General features: G+C 36.7%; 1 protein-coding gene across 4 annotated transcripts in view; it reads left to right on the top strand.

Annotated features, from left to right (window-relative positions):
- Positions 1-11,785, top strand: part of Atg5 (autophagy related 5) — a 121,405-nt gene that overhangs the window by 4,967 nt on the left and 104,653 nt on the right. For 2 of the 4 annotated variants that reach the window (XM_033763454.1, XM_033763457.1), the window contains exon 2: positions 7,203-7,368. In XM_033763454.1, the coding sequence (XP_033619345.1) occupies positions 7,261-7,368 (108 nt within the window). In that variant the 5' untranslated portion in view covers positions 7,203-7,260. Of the gene's footprint in view, positions 1-2,198; positions 2,241-7,202; positions 7,369-11,785 lie in introns of those variants that run through there. The other 2 variants (XM_033763455.1, XM_033763456.1) reach the window with 2 other exon arrangements.

An 11,785-nucleotide genomic window follows, 5' to 3' on the forward strand; every position in this document is an offset into this window, starting at 1 on the left:
AGAAACCATTAGGAATTTGAATGTTGGTTTTCCTGGGTAGCCATATGTGATAACTGTAACTTTTGCCTTGCCGGTAGTAGCAGCATCTGCAGCTCTCTTAGCTGCAGGATCACAAGGCCAACAATCCATACCCTACAGTGTGCTCTTTGCTAAACTCTGATGTTTGGTAGGTTAGATGTATTAAATATGTTGCTGCTCATCATATTTTCAAGTTATGATGTGTTTAAGGTATAACCCTATGATAAGTAAGAGCACCTGACTTCCTTTCTGTCCATAGTCTACTTGTTTTTTAAATTCCAATTGTTTCTTTAAAAATTTTTTTAAATATTAATTTAAGTTTTTGGTCTTTTTGAGATAGGGTCTTGCTGTGCAATTCAGGCTGGCCTTGGACTCTCTTTGGGCTCAGACTGGCCTCAGCAATTCTGGCTCAGCCTCCCAAGTGCTGGGATTACAGGCAGTGCACCACCATGCCTGGGTTTAAATTCCAAATGTTACTTATGTATAGGATGCATTAACATTTAATTCCTCTTCTCTCATAACTGCTCTCACAAAATAACATTTAATTATACAGTCAAATCTTGGTATTCAACTACTTTGAAGCTCTGCATTTGGTGTTCTTCACATTTAAATAAAAGTATTGTTCTGGTACTTGTCTTTTGTTTGATACCTCATATGTAAGCTAGAACCTGTCTTGTGTTTATTCCTTGATACTTGCTACTTTTCCCAGCCAAAACAATTTTTTCTGTATTCATTGCATCTCCTGGAACCTTTTAATGACTAGTACTGAGGTAGCACTATAATACAGACATAAATGATTTAGAGTTGGAGGGGATGTTGGAAATCAGTCCAATTTGATGGAAAGAATATGAGATTACCAAATCTGGGTGTTACTTCTGATTTTGGCTTTGCCATTTATTGGCCACAAGGTTTGAAAAAAAATCCAGCTTCATCTCACATCATTTGTAAAATGGGGATGTGTAGGCTTGTGTGTATCAAGTGTAATTAAGATGTATAATTTTTATGGAATTACTGCTTTCATGTAGTATGTAATTTATTATTTGATATTTATTAATCTAGCCTGACTTGCTTACCTCATTTTTTAGATTTTGTTTGGCTCTGTAGTTGTTTTGGTTTTTGAGACAAGGTCTTTCTATATAGTTCAGGCTAGTCTTGAACCGACAGTAATCCTCCTGACTCAGCTTCCCAAGTGCTGAGATTACAGGAGTATGCAACCATAGCGTGCTGGCTCTGTAATTTTGTATTCATGTACTCTTTCCAACAAAACTCAAATTCAGTACACATTTCTAGGCACCTATGTATCCCATATACTGTTCCAAGTATCAGAGGTTAAAAAAGATGAATGAAATACAATCTTTTCTCCAAAGAAATGCATTAAGTTTTAGTGGAGGAGACATACATACTAATACATATATTTATTGTGTAAATGCTTTAGTAGAGAAAAAGTAAAGGTGCAGTGAAGAAGAGGATTCTCAGTCATGCATGGAAGAAAGGCTGTTGGGATATCCATCTAAATTGGAAGACAGTGGAAAGGCTGCTTTAGGGTGAGAGTAGCTAGCATGGGCAAAGGCATGGAAAAGACGTGAAAATGAATGGTGTGCTTAGTATATATGGAGATAATAATATCTTCTGAGCAATGATTGGGGGGTTTTAAAATTGTTATTACTGTTTTTTGTTGTGTCATCTTCCTTTTCCATCAAACGTAGGGCCTCTTGTTAGTAGACATATATTCTCCACCGAGCTACATTGTTGGCCCTTAACTGAGCTTTTTAAAAGTCATTATTGTTGCTGTTAATTTTGGGGTGTCTGACACCTGTCACAGAGCTAGGCATAACAATCAATCAGATGTTTTCAACTCAATTAAATATCCTTAGCAGTGTTCAGTGTGTATTTTTCAGCTGTTGCTTTTTTTTTAAATAATGCTTTTGGTTATTCATCCCCAATACAGTATTGGGGATTAAACCTAGGGCTTTTGCACTGAATAATATCCTCAGCCTTTTTATTTGATACAGTTTTGCTAAATTGCCCATATGGGTTAGAACATCATATCGTCCTTTCTCAGACTCCTGAATGCTGTTACATTACAGGCTTGCAGCACCATGCCCATTTAAAAAGTCTTAAGTATTGACCTTTTTTTTTTCTATTACTTAGGATTAAACCCAGGTCCTTGAACGTGCTAGTCAAGTATTCTACCACTGAGCTACATCCCCAGCCTTTTCTAAGTATGTATGTATTTATTTCCTTGCTTGTTTGTTTGTTTTGTTTTTCTTAAGACAGATGTACCTGTAATTCAGGCTGACCTTGAACTGGCTGTGTAGCCCAGGCAGGCCTTGACCTCAGGGCTATCTTCCTGCCTTGGCCTACAAAATGCTGGGATTACAAGCTTGTGCCACCATGCCTAGCTCTAAACTTTATTTTGAGACAAAATCTCCTTAAGTTGCCTAGGCTGGCCTCAAACTTGTGATCCTCCTGCTTCTGCTTCTGGAATAGTGGGGATATAAGGGTGAATCATGAAGCCCAATTAACTATTGATTTTTATGTGTATTAATTCATTTAATTATCACATCTAATGGTCTAAGTGCTGTTTTCCCATATCATAGATGACAAAACAGATGAAGAGAAATTAAATGACTTACTTGAGGTAACATAATAAGTGCTAGAGCTAAGCTTAGATACAGGCAGTCAGGCTCTTCATTTTTCTTTTGTCTTTTCTTTCACCAGAGATCATCAAATTTAGCACCTTGTACTTGTGAGGCATGCATGGGTGTCCACTGAGCTAAATCCCCATCTCTCTGTTTTTCATTTTTAACTTCTACATTGTAGTCCTTTCAAGTGCTAAAGTTTGTTTTTCTGTCTCTGTTTAGAAAAAGATTATTCAACCTTTTTTTTTTTAGTACCAGGGATCAAACTCAGTACCTTTCGCTTGTTAGGCAGGCACAGTGCCACTGAGCAAAATCCCTGGCCCTGGAAAAAGATAATTGAAAACTCGACATCTTTTAACCTTTATGTATGTATCACCAGTATTTATATATTTTTTAAGTATGTATATTTATCAGACTATAGTCATCCTTTTTCATGTAGTTCATTATAGATGAATGTTTATTAATAATGACATTTTAAGGTTCAATCAATTTGAGTCTGCATATTAAAAGGCAATAAGTAGTCTTGCTTGCATTTCACAAATCTTGTTTTATGGATTTAATTTTGCAGATTTGTATCAACTGTCACATTATACCTTTAGCTATCTTGGCTGATCATTTTTTCCCTTGATGTCCTTTAAAAAAGATATTAGAGCTGGGTGTGGTGGCGCATGCCTATAATCCCAGCACTCAGGAGGCTTTGGCAGGAGGATTTCTGTGAGTTCAAGGACAGCCTGGGCTACATAGTGAGTTCCAGGTCAGTCTCAACTATATAGTGAGACCCTGTCTCCAAAAAAAAAAAAAAAGAGATATAGGAAGCAAAGATATATTGGAAATAAAGTACCAGTGTTTTTCCTCCTGGACTGGGGTTGAATCCAGTGTCTTCACACAGTTACATCTCTCTCTCTTTTTAAAGGTTTTTTTTTTTTTAATTATGGAATGGGGTATTGCTAAGTCAGTTAGATTGCCCAGGTTGGGTTCATTCAGACCTGTTTTCCTGCCTCAGCCTTCCAGATGTTGGGATCACAGGCATGCACCAACATGTCTGTCGGTCTTTTTACACTGGGTTTTTGTACTTTAAATTCTGTGATAGAATTTAAAACCCAAAACTGTAGTCTGGCTTTTGAGGTACTCACTCTTCTCCTCAGTTTATCTTTGTATCACTTTTGAAAAGGAACTCTCAGAAACAGAGAGAGACCATTGGTTCTTCCTTTGGATCCTTCTGACACATGAAAGGGAGAAGCAGAAGAGAATGACATGGAAAGGAAGAACAGTATGGTCAAGTGTTGTGGCATCCTAGACAAGGGAAAAGAAAGCCATATTGACATGGATAATGTTTTGGTTTGTGGTGATCACTGCCTATTAATAAACACAGCTCAAATGGAGTTCTGGAATCTGACCAATCACATCTCTGTTTTTTGAAGGACAGTGCTTGGAGAGAGAATAGAAGAGCTTGTAGAGATAGAGGCCTTTCCTCTTAAAAGGCCATATCCACTTTAAGATTGAATTGTCTTGAAATCTCTCTCTGTCTCTGGTCTCTGTCTCTTTATCTCTTTGTCTCTCTATCTGTCACTGTCTCTCTCAGATAAGGACTTGTTAAATGGTCCAGTCTGGTCTCCAACTTGGGATCCCCTTGCCTCAGCCTCCTGAGTAGCTGTAATTACAGGCCAGCTTGAGTTATATTTTCTGTTTCTTCTCAAAAGAAAAAAAATTGTCCAGTGCGATAGTATTGATAGTGACTTTTGAGCTGTTTGTTTTTAACCATTAAGTTTATTGGTACATTTAAGGTAAACAATACAGTTACATATGTATTGCGATCTTGTACCTTTATTTAAAATTATAATTAAAGTATACTGGCAATATAGTGTTATGGTAGAACCTTGGGCTTAATTGGTGGCACTTGAACCCAAGAAAACAAACAAATAATAAAACTATTATAAAATTTTCTTGAAGTCTGTTAGTAGGGAGCTTGTTGCTTTGTATTGTTTTCTCTAGGTGAGCAAAGGGGAATCTTAGTTGTAGCTGTTTTGAATGTATCAGCATTGTTGAAACTGCTGCTTTTCACCTTTATATCAAATTCAATTTTAGATTACTTGTCATAACCCAGGTTTCATTAATTCCTGCCACTAGTAATTTTGTGTGTGTGTGTGTGTGTGTGTGTGTGTGTGTGTGTGGTACCAGGCAGGGTATTAGACCCAGAGCTCTTCTGCACTGAGCTCCATTGCCATCCCTTTTTATATTTTTTATTTTGAGACAGGGTTGCTGAGTTGCTCAGGCTAGACCCAAACTCTTGAGCTTCCTTCCTCAGCCCCTCAGAGTGCTGGAATTACAGGCATGTACCATCATGCTAGGTTAGTAAGTTTATTTTAAAGGGACAGTTTACTGATGGAATCAAGAAGTAGTGTGTTGGGCTGGGGATTTCGCTCAGTGGCACTACATCTGCCTCATAAGCTCAAGGTCCTGAGTTTGATCCCTGGTACTTGAAAAAAAAAAGAGCTCATAAGAAGTAGTGAGTTAATTTGGTGTGATTTGTAAACTTGGAAAATTTCTGATGTGTAGAGAAACTCAGTATTGTTTCAGTTTGAGGTCTATCACTGTGAAGCTACATGAAGTTAAACACACACACACACACAATTTACCAAAGATACTTTTCATATTTTAATAAAAGTGAAAATACTGGTGTGCTTTTAAAAGAACACTACGGTTAGTCTGTCAGTTCTTAGATTGATTTGACTGTTGCCTAGTATTTTTATGTTGAGCAAATTTTTCCTCCTCTATTTATTTACCTGTTGATGACATTGTATCCAGTTGACCTGCAGCTTTGCTCTTTAACTTATAGCAGTTTTAATGTGCTTGACATTGGCCAAGGCAATAGAAAAGAAAGGAAATAAGTTCCTTGCATAACTCATTGTTAGTAATTGATATTTTTCTAAACTTTTTTTGTTGTACTAGGGTTTGCATATGATTTGGAATGTTTTCACAGGATACATGTAATGAATTAGGAATTAGCTGCCCATGAAAGATGGGGAATATTATTTGGATAGGTTTTTTTGAATCTTAGTATTCAGGTGCTGTCTGTTGAGATACTTCAAGTAGTATTAGTATTCTTTCAGTATTTGCTCAAGAGATATATTATAGTATTGCTTAGTTGTAGACTATTAGCACTGAAAGGCATTTGGATGTTAGAGGTCAAAAACCATGTCCTTCTACCTTACTCAGAACAATCCCACAACAGGTTTATATACAACAAGTCAGGTGCTGTATTTGTAGCATAGGGACTATTCTAAGAGTTCACTGTAGAAGTATTTACTGTTTCTTTAAGAAAGAGGGTCATGTGCTTGGTTTACAGAGTAGGTAGGGTTTGAATAGATGAGAGAAGAGCATATTAGGACAGAGCAATAGTAGTACATAGAGCAAGGTATTCATGGGGCAACTTTTGCTAGAGGCTTTGAGAGAGGAAATATCATAAATAAAACTGGAAATATGGATTGGATCAGATTATGGATTGGATGAAATTAGAATAGGGCTGGGCATGGTGGTACACATCTGTAGTCCCACCTACTCAGGAGGCTGATACAGGAGGATCGTAAGTTTGAGGCCAGTCTGGGCAACTTAATGAGGCTGTATCTCAGAATAGGGCTGGGAAAAAAGCCTGGGAATGTAGGTCAGTGGTGGAGTGTCTTGAGTTCCATATCTAGTACCAGAGGAAACAAAAAAGAAATTTAGAATGGGGAATAGGTTTGTGTAATGATTTTTCCATGATGAGTAAGTTTGTTTTTGTTTTTGTTTTTCTTCTGAATAATAGTATCTGGAATAGGACAGGTTATATATATTAGATGGGGCAGGTAAGATTGTGAGAATGATCTTTTGGACTTGGGCCATAAGGGATCATAGGGTTCTCTTTAGATAAGATTCTTCTCAGAATAAAAGGAAGATGCAAGTACAGTATAGTTTTATTTTGACTCTAGTTCATTACTTGCATATAAATTTTGAATTGGTTACTTCTGTGATCATTTTAAATAGATAATAGATCTACATTTAGAATTTGTTGTGCTTATTTTTTGCATTCTAAAGAATGCTGATCACATGGTTTGGTTTGGTTTGTGGTACTGGGCATCGAACCCAGGGACACTCTAACACTGAACTATAGCCCCAGTCCTTTTTATTTTTTGAAACAGTGTGTTGCTGACTTGGCCTGGCTGGCCGCCACCTCACACGCTCTGTCTCAGCATCCTGATTAGCTGGGTTTACATGCTCGCACCACCATGTCTGGCTTGGTTTTTTTTTTCAAAAGACAGGTGGGGTCTCATCATGTTGCCTAGGTTACCCCCAAACTACTGCACTGAAGCAATCCACCATTCTTGGCCTCCTGAGTAGGAGGGACAATAGCTGTTTGCCACGGTGCCTGGCTCAGTCTTGTAGTGTTTTCTTTCTTGAAGTGAATAATATTCATGCCATTCATTTTTTTTCTATAGACTTTTTGTTTTGTGGTGGATTCATTTCTCTTTGCAAAGATCTGACTAATGCGCTTCATTTTATTTTTAGTTTGACCTTGGCTGAAGAAAAAAATTAGCCTGTATGTACTGCTTTAACCACTGGAAGAATGACAGATGACAAAGATGTGCTTCGAGATGTGTGGTTTGGACGAATTCCAACTTGCTTCACTCTGTATCAAGATGAGATAACTGAAAGGGAAGCAGAACCATACTATGTAAGTGTGTTGATGATAGCAAATGGGATATTTAACTTTGTCTGTTTTTATAAATAAAATTCAGAGAACATGGAAGCTGTTATCTTAATATTTTATATACTACTACATTGGTACCTCAATTCATGAACTCAAGTCTCTCCACAGTTCTGATTACAAACCCAGTGGGACAAGAACTGAATCAGATTTCCCCGTAAGGTCAACATTGAACCTAGCTATTGAATTTGATTTGATTTTCGTCTGACTCTGTGACCAGAATCATGGCAAGAATCAAGTTCGTGTACTGAACTGAGGTACCACCGTAATCCATACTTTGGCAAAATATGAGCAAACACAGATAAGCAAATGTGATGAAATAAAAATGACCTCTAGTCTTGAGTATAAATCCACTGTTGATATAATGATGATGCCTTCTTGACTTTCTTTTTCTTATACATATGTGCATCTAAGATATATGACAGTGGAATTAGGCTCGGGATGTAGCTCTGGTAGAGCATCTGCTTACCTAGGTTCAATCCCTATCACCTCTGAAATATATCTTTCTATTTATTTACATATATGTATATATGTATGTATGATAATAGAATCATAAGCTATGTGCTATTTTTGAGTAGGAACCTGTTTTGAAGTAATAGATTCAGATCGTATTCTTTTGTATTTATGTAATTCCAAACAACTTATTTATTTATTAATCTTACTGAATTTATTGGTACTTTTTAAATATATAGTTCAGTTACATTCATCATTGGGATCTTGTACTCATACATGACAGATGTTGGTTCTCATTTTTTCCAGACTCCTGCCCTCCCTTCACCCACTCCCTCCTCCCCTATTTACATAGACTTTGTTTCCATTTTTTTCCTTTTCTCATATTTTTTCTTGTCCCTTATTTCCTTTCCCCTACCCTTCCCACCTCCCCTATACCTTTAGCCCTTTTCTTCCTATTTCACATTGTCCGTTATACTATTTATATACAGTTATACAATTTACACTTTTACACACAACTGATTTATTAAGTATTTCTGTAGTTCAGTGGACTTACAAACACACATGCATATACACATTTACATGTTCAGTGAGCTAGTATATACATGTAAGCTAAAATCTAATGCATATTTAATACATTGCAGCTAGGGATATAGTATAATTGTAGAGTGTGTGCTTAGCATGCCCTCACATACATATAGTATAGATGCTGCAATAGACTTACACGTTTTAGTTAATGGATTGTCTGATTTTACAAATGAGTTTTAGATGTGTATCTTGTGACCTTAGTGTGCTTCTCCCTACAAATGCTTGTGTAATTTACATTTATGTGTGTCAATGAGAGATTATAATATCCTGCCTTTTTCATGAGTAGTCCCCTGTAGATAATCATTCTCAGTTGTTATTCTAGTTTTTCCCTTTTATGGCTTAAACACACATACTACTGTTCACTGGGGGAGAATGTGGAAAAGAGGAAATACATTTATAATGATGAACTGTTTCTTCTGTTCCATGTAAGTAAAGCTTGCCCTTCGCTTTCCCTCTTGCTGAGAGGCAGCATTGCTTTATACCCTACTCCTGCTATGGGAAGCCAGATTGCTGAAGGAAACCAATTTAGTCCATCCAGTCACTTTTTGGACATAGAAACTTTTTGTTTTTTGGTCTGTATCTTTAGCATCTGTATGTAAGTGGCAGATAGTCAGTGCATGAAAACAAGTGTCCCCAGTCTTACGTTGGGATTCTGTTTGAAATCTCCTCTTTGGATTTTCTACTAGAAATGATAATTTTAGAGAGCTTGGGTAATCTTGTTGCTGGTACTGAAGTTATTTACATTTGAATAATTTTAACCTTAATGATCTCTATAGATTTGTCTTTAGAAAACCTTTCTCAGTAATAAAATGTGATTGTAGTTTACTTTTAGAATAATTTCATTTGTTAGATGTGGGTTTTTTGTTGTTGCTGTTCTTCTCTAATATGTTGGGATACTTTGTATATTTTGTTTCCAAAGATTGCTAACTTAATTAAAACTTTTAGGTCCAGGAATTTAGCTCAGTGTTCTTCCACCTGCCTTGCAAGTGCAAAGTTCCAAGTTTGATCCCTGGTACCCCCACCCCAAAAAAATGACTTTTAAGTTGGTCAAAATGACAACATATGAAAAATGTTTACTTTTAAGTTAGAATTTGGTGTTTGACATATTTTCTGTACTTTTAAGAATTCCACATAAAAATACAGGTTTTTTCTTCTTTGTATATGTATCTTTAAATATGAAAAGACTTTAAGAAAACTAGAGTGTAAATTATTTTCTAGCTGATGCTGATGAAGTTTAAAATGGCAAAAATGTTGGGCTAACTGTAAGAGGAAGGATTATTTTGTCATACAGCTAATTTTTTGGCCTAAGTTCTTCCTAATATTTTACCAAAACAAAAGACTGTTACAAGATAAGATTGAAAAATACTGTGAATGTTTAAATTTTAAAAATTTATTACAGTAAAAAATGTGCTATTAGTCTCCCTTAGAATACTTCCCCTCATTTTGAACACACTCTCCCCATTGTTCTTGCCACTTTCTGAAGCAGTTTTTTGTGAGTGTCTTTGGTTGTGTTGTCATGGCTTCTTCAGTGTCCTGAATCAGCTCAAAACATTTACCTTTCATAGTCATTTTGATTTTGTGGAAGAGCCAGAGTGCCAGTATGGGGTTTTATGTTGTTGGATAAGGCCACACTCTATTATGATCCTGACTCTGTTGGATGTCACCCAGCACAAGCATTGACTATATTTTTTATTATATCTTGTAAAGACATGAATGACTTTCAGAACTCCTTTAAAAAGTGACAAGAATGATGGAATAAGTGTGTTTGAAATGTGGTGTGATTTGAGAAAGATTATTAACAAAGTATTTTTTTAGTGTAATAAATTTTAAAAATTTAGACTTCACTGTATATTTTGATTACTTGTATATTATGATTTGTGTTGAAGATTATTGGATGATAAGCATATGCCTAATATTAAGTGAAAAACTGTGATTTAGAACTATGCACCACACAATTCAAATTTTGCTCTCTTTGTTTTTTATTTTGAGACAGTCTTGCTGTGTAGTTCAGGCTGGCCTTGAACTCACTGTGTAGCCCAAGCTTGCAGTGATTCTCCTGCCTTAGCCTCTCGAGTGCTGGGATTACAGGTGTGCACCATTGCACTTGGCTTCAAATTTTGCTCTTTAAATGAAAACACAGTTATGAATTAATACAGAAAGTGTGTACACACACACACACACACATAATATTACCAGTGGCTAGTCTTAAAATTGAAGATGAGCATTGTAGTGCCAATATAGCTGTAGTTTAGATATGTCTTCATTATCAAATTAAGGTAAACTTTTTTTTTTGTACTCAGGATTGAACTGGGTCCTTGCACTTGAGGCAGGCGGTAGAACCACTGAGCTAAATCCCGGCCTGGTGGAAATTTTTTTTACTTTTTTGTTGTTGTTTTTTGTTTTCCTCTCCAGTTCTGAGGGTTTAACCCAGGGAATTCACTGAGTTACTTCCTCAGCCCTTTGTAAAATTTTTTGAGACAGGATCTCATAAAGTTGTCCAGGCTGGTCTCTAATTTGTGGTCCTTTGCCTCATCCTCCCATTGTGCTAGGTTGACAGGTATATGCCATATGCCTAGCTAGGAAGTATTTATGACATTCCAGGGAATGATTACAAAAGAAAAAATACGGTGTATATTTACATTAAAATTTTTCTTACAGTAAAAGACAAATTGCCAGTAATGTCCCTCAAAATATTCTCTCTAGGGACTGGGGCATGGCTCAGTAACATAGCATTTGCCTAGCATGTGGGAGACTCCGAGTTCATTCCCTAGCATTGCAAAAACAGAATATTCCTCTTGCTTCAAACACATTTTTCCCATTGTTCTTGTCACTTTTTTTTGTTTGTTTGTTTTGTTTTTTTGACATAGGATCTCACTATGCTTTTTAGGATGGCCTTAAACTATGTAATACTGGCTGGCCTAGACTGTACGGTGGTCTTTCTGCCTCAGCCTCCTAAGTGCTGGGATTACTAACATGCAATGGGCATCCTTTTTCATGTCTTAATGAGGTGTGTTCAGCAATATACTGAATATGGCTGCTGTGTGCCACCCAATAGAAAGACAGGCTTGTGAAAATGGTAGTGTGTCCGCATCTGCTTTATGACCCAGACCTGTTATCCTGTGACTGTACGGTGGTCTTTCTGCCTCAGCCTCCTAAGTGCTGGGATTACTAACATGCAATGGGCATCCTTTTTCATGTCTTAATGAGGTGTGTTCAGCAATATACTGAATATGGCTGCTGTGTGCCACCCAATAGAAAGACAGGCTTGTGAAAATGGTAGTGTGTCCGCATCTGCTTTATGACCCAGACCTGTTATCCTGTGATTTCTGGCTCTTCTCCAGAGAAT

Source organism: Fukomys damarensis, unplaced genomic scaffold (assembly GCF_012274545.1).
Source record: "Fukomys damarensis isolate Sample0158 unplaced genomic scaffold, DMR_v1.0_HiC HiC_scaffold_14, whole genome shotgun sequence".
Lineage (NCBI taxonomy): Eukaryota > Metazoa > Chordata > Mammalia > Rodentia > Bathyergidae > Fukomys > Fukomys damarensis.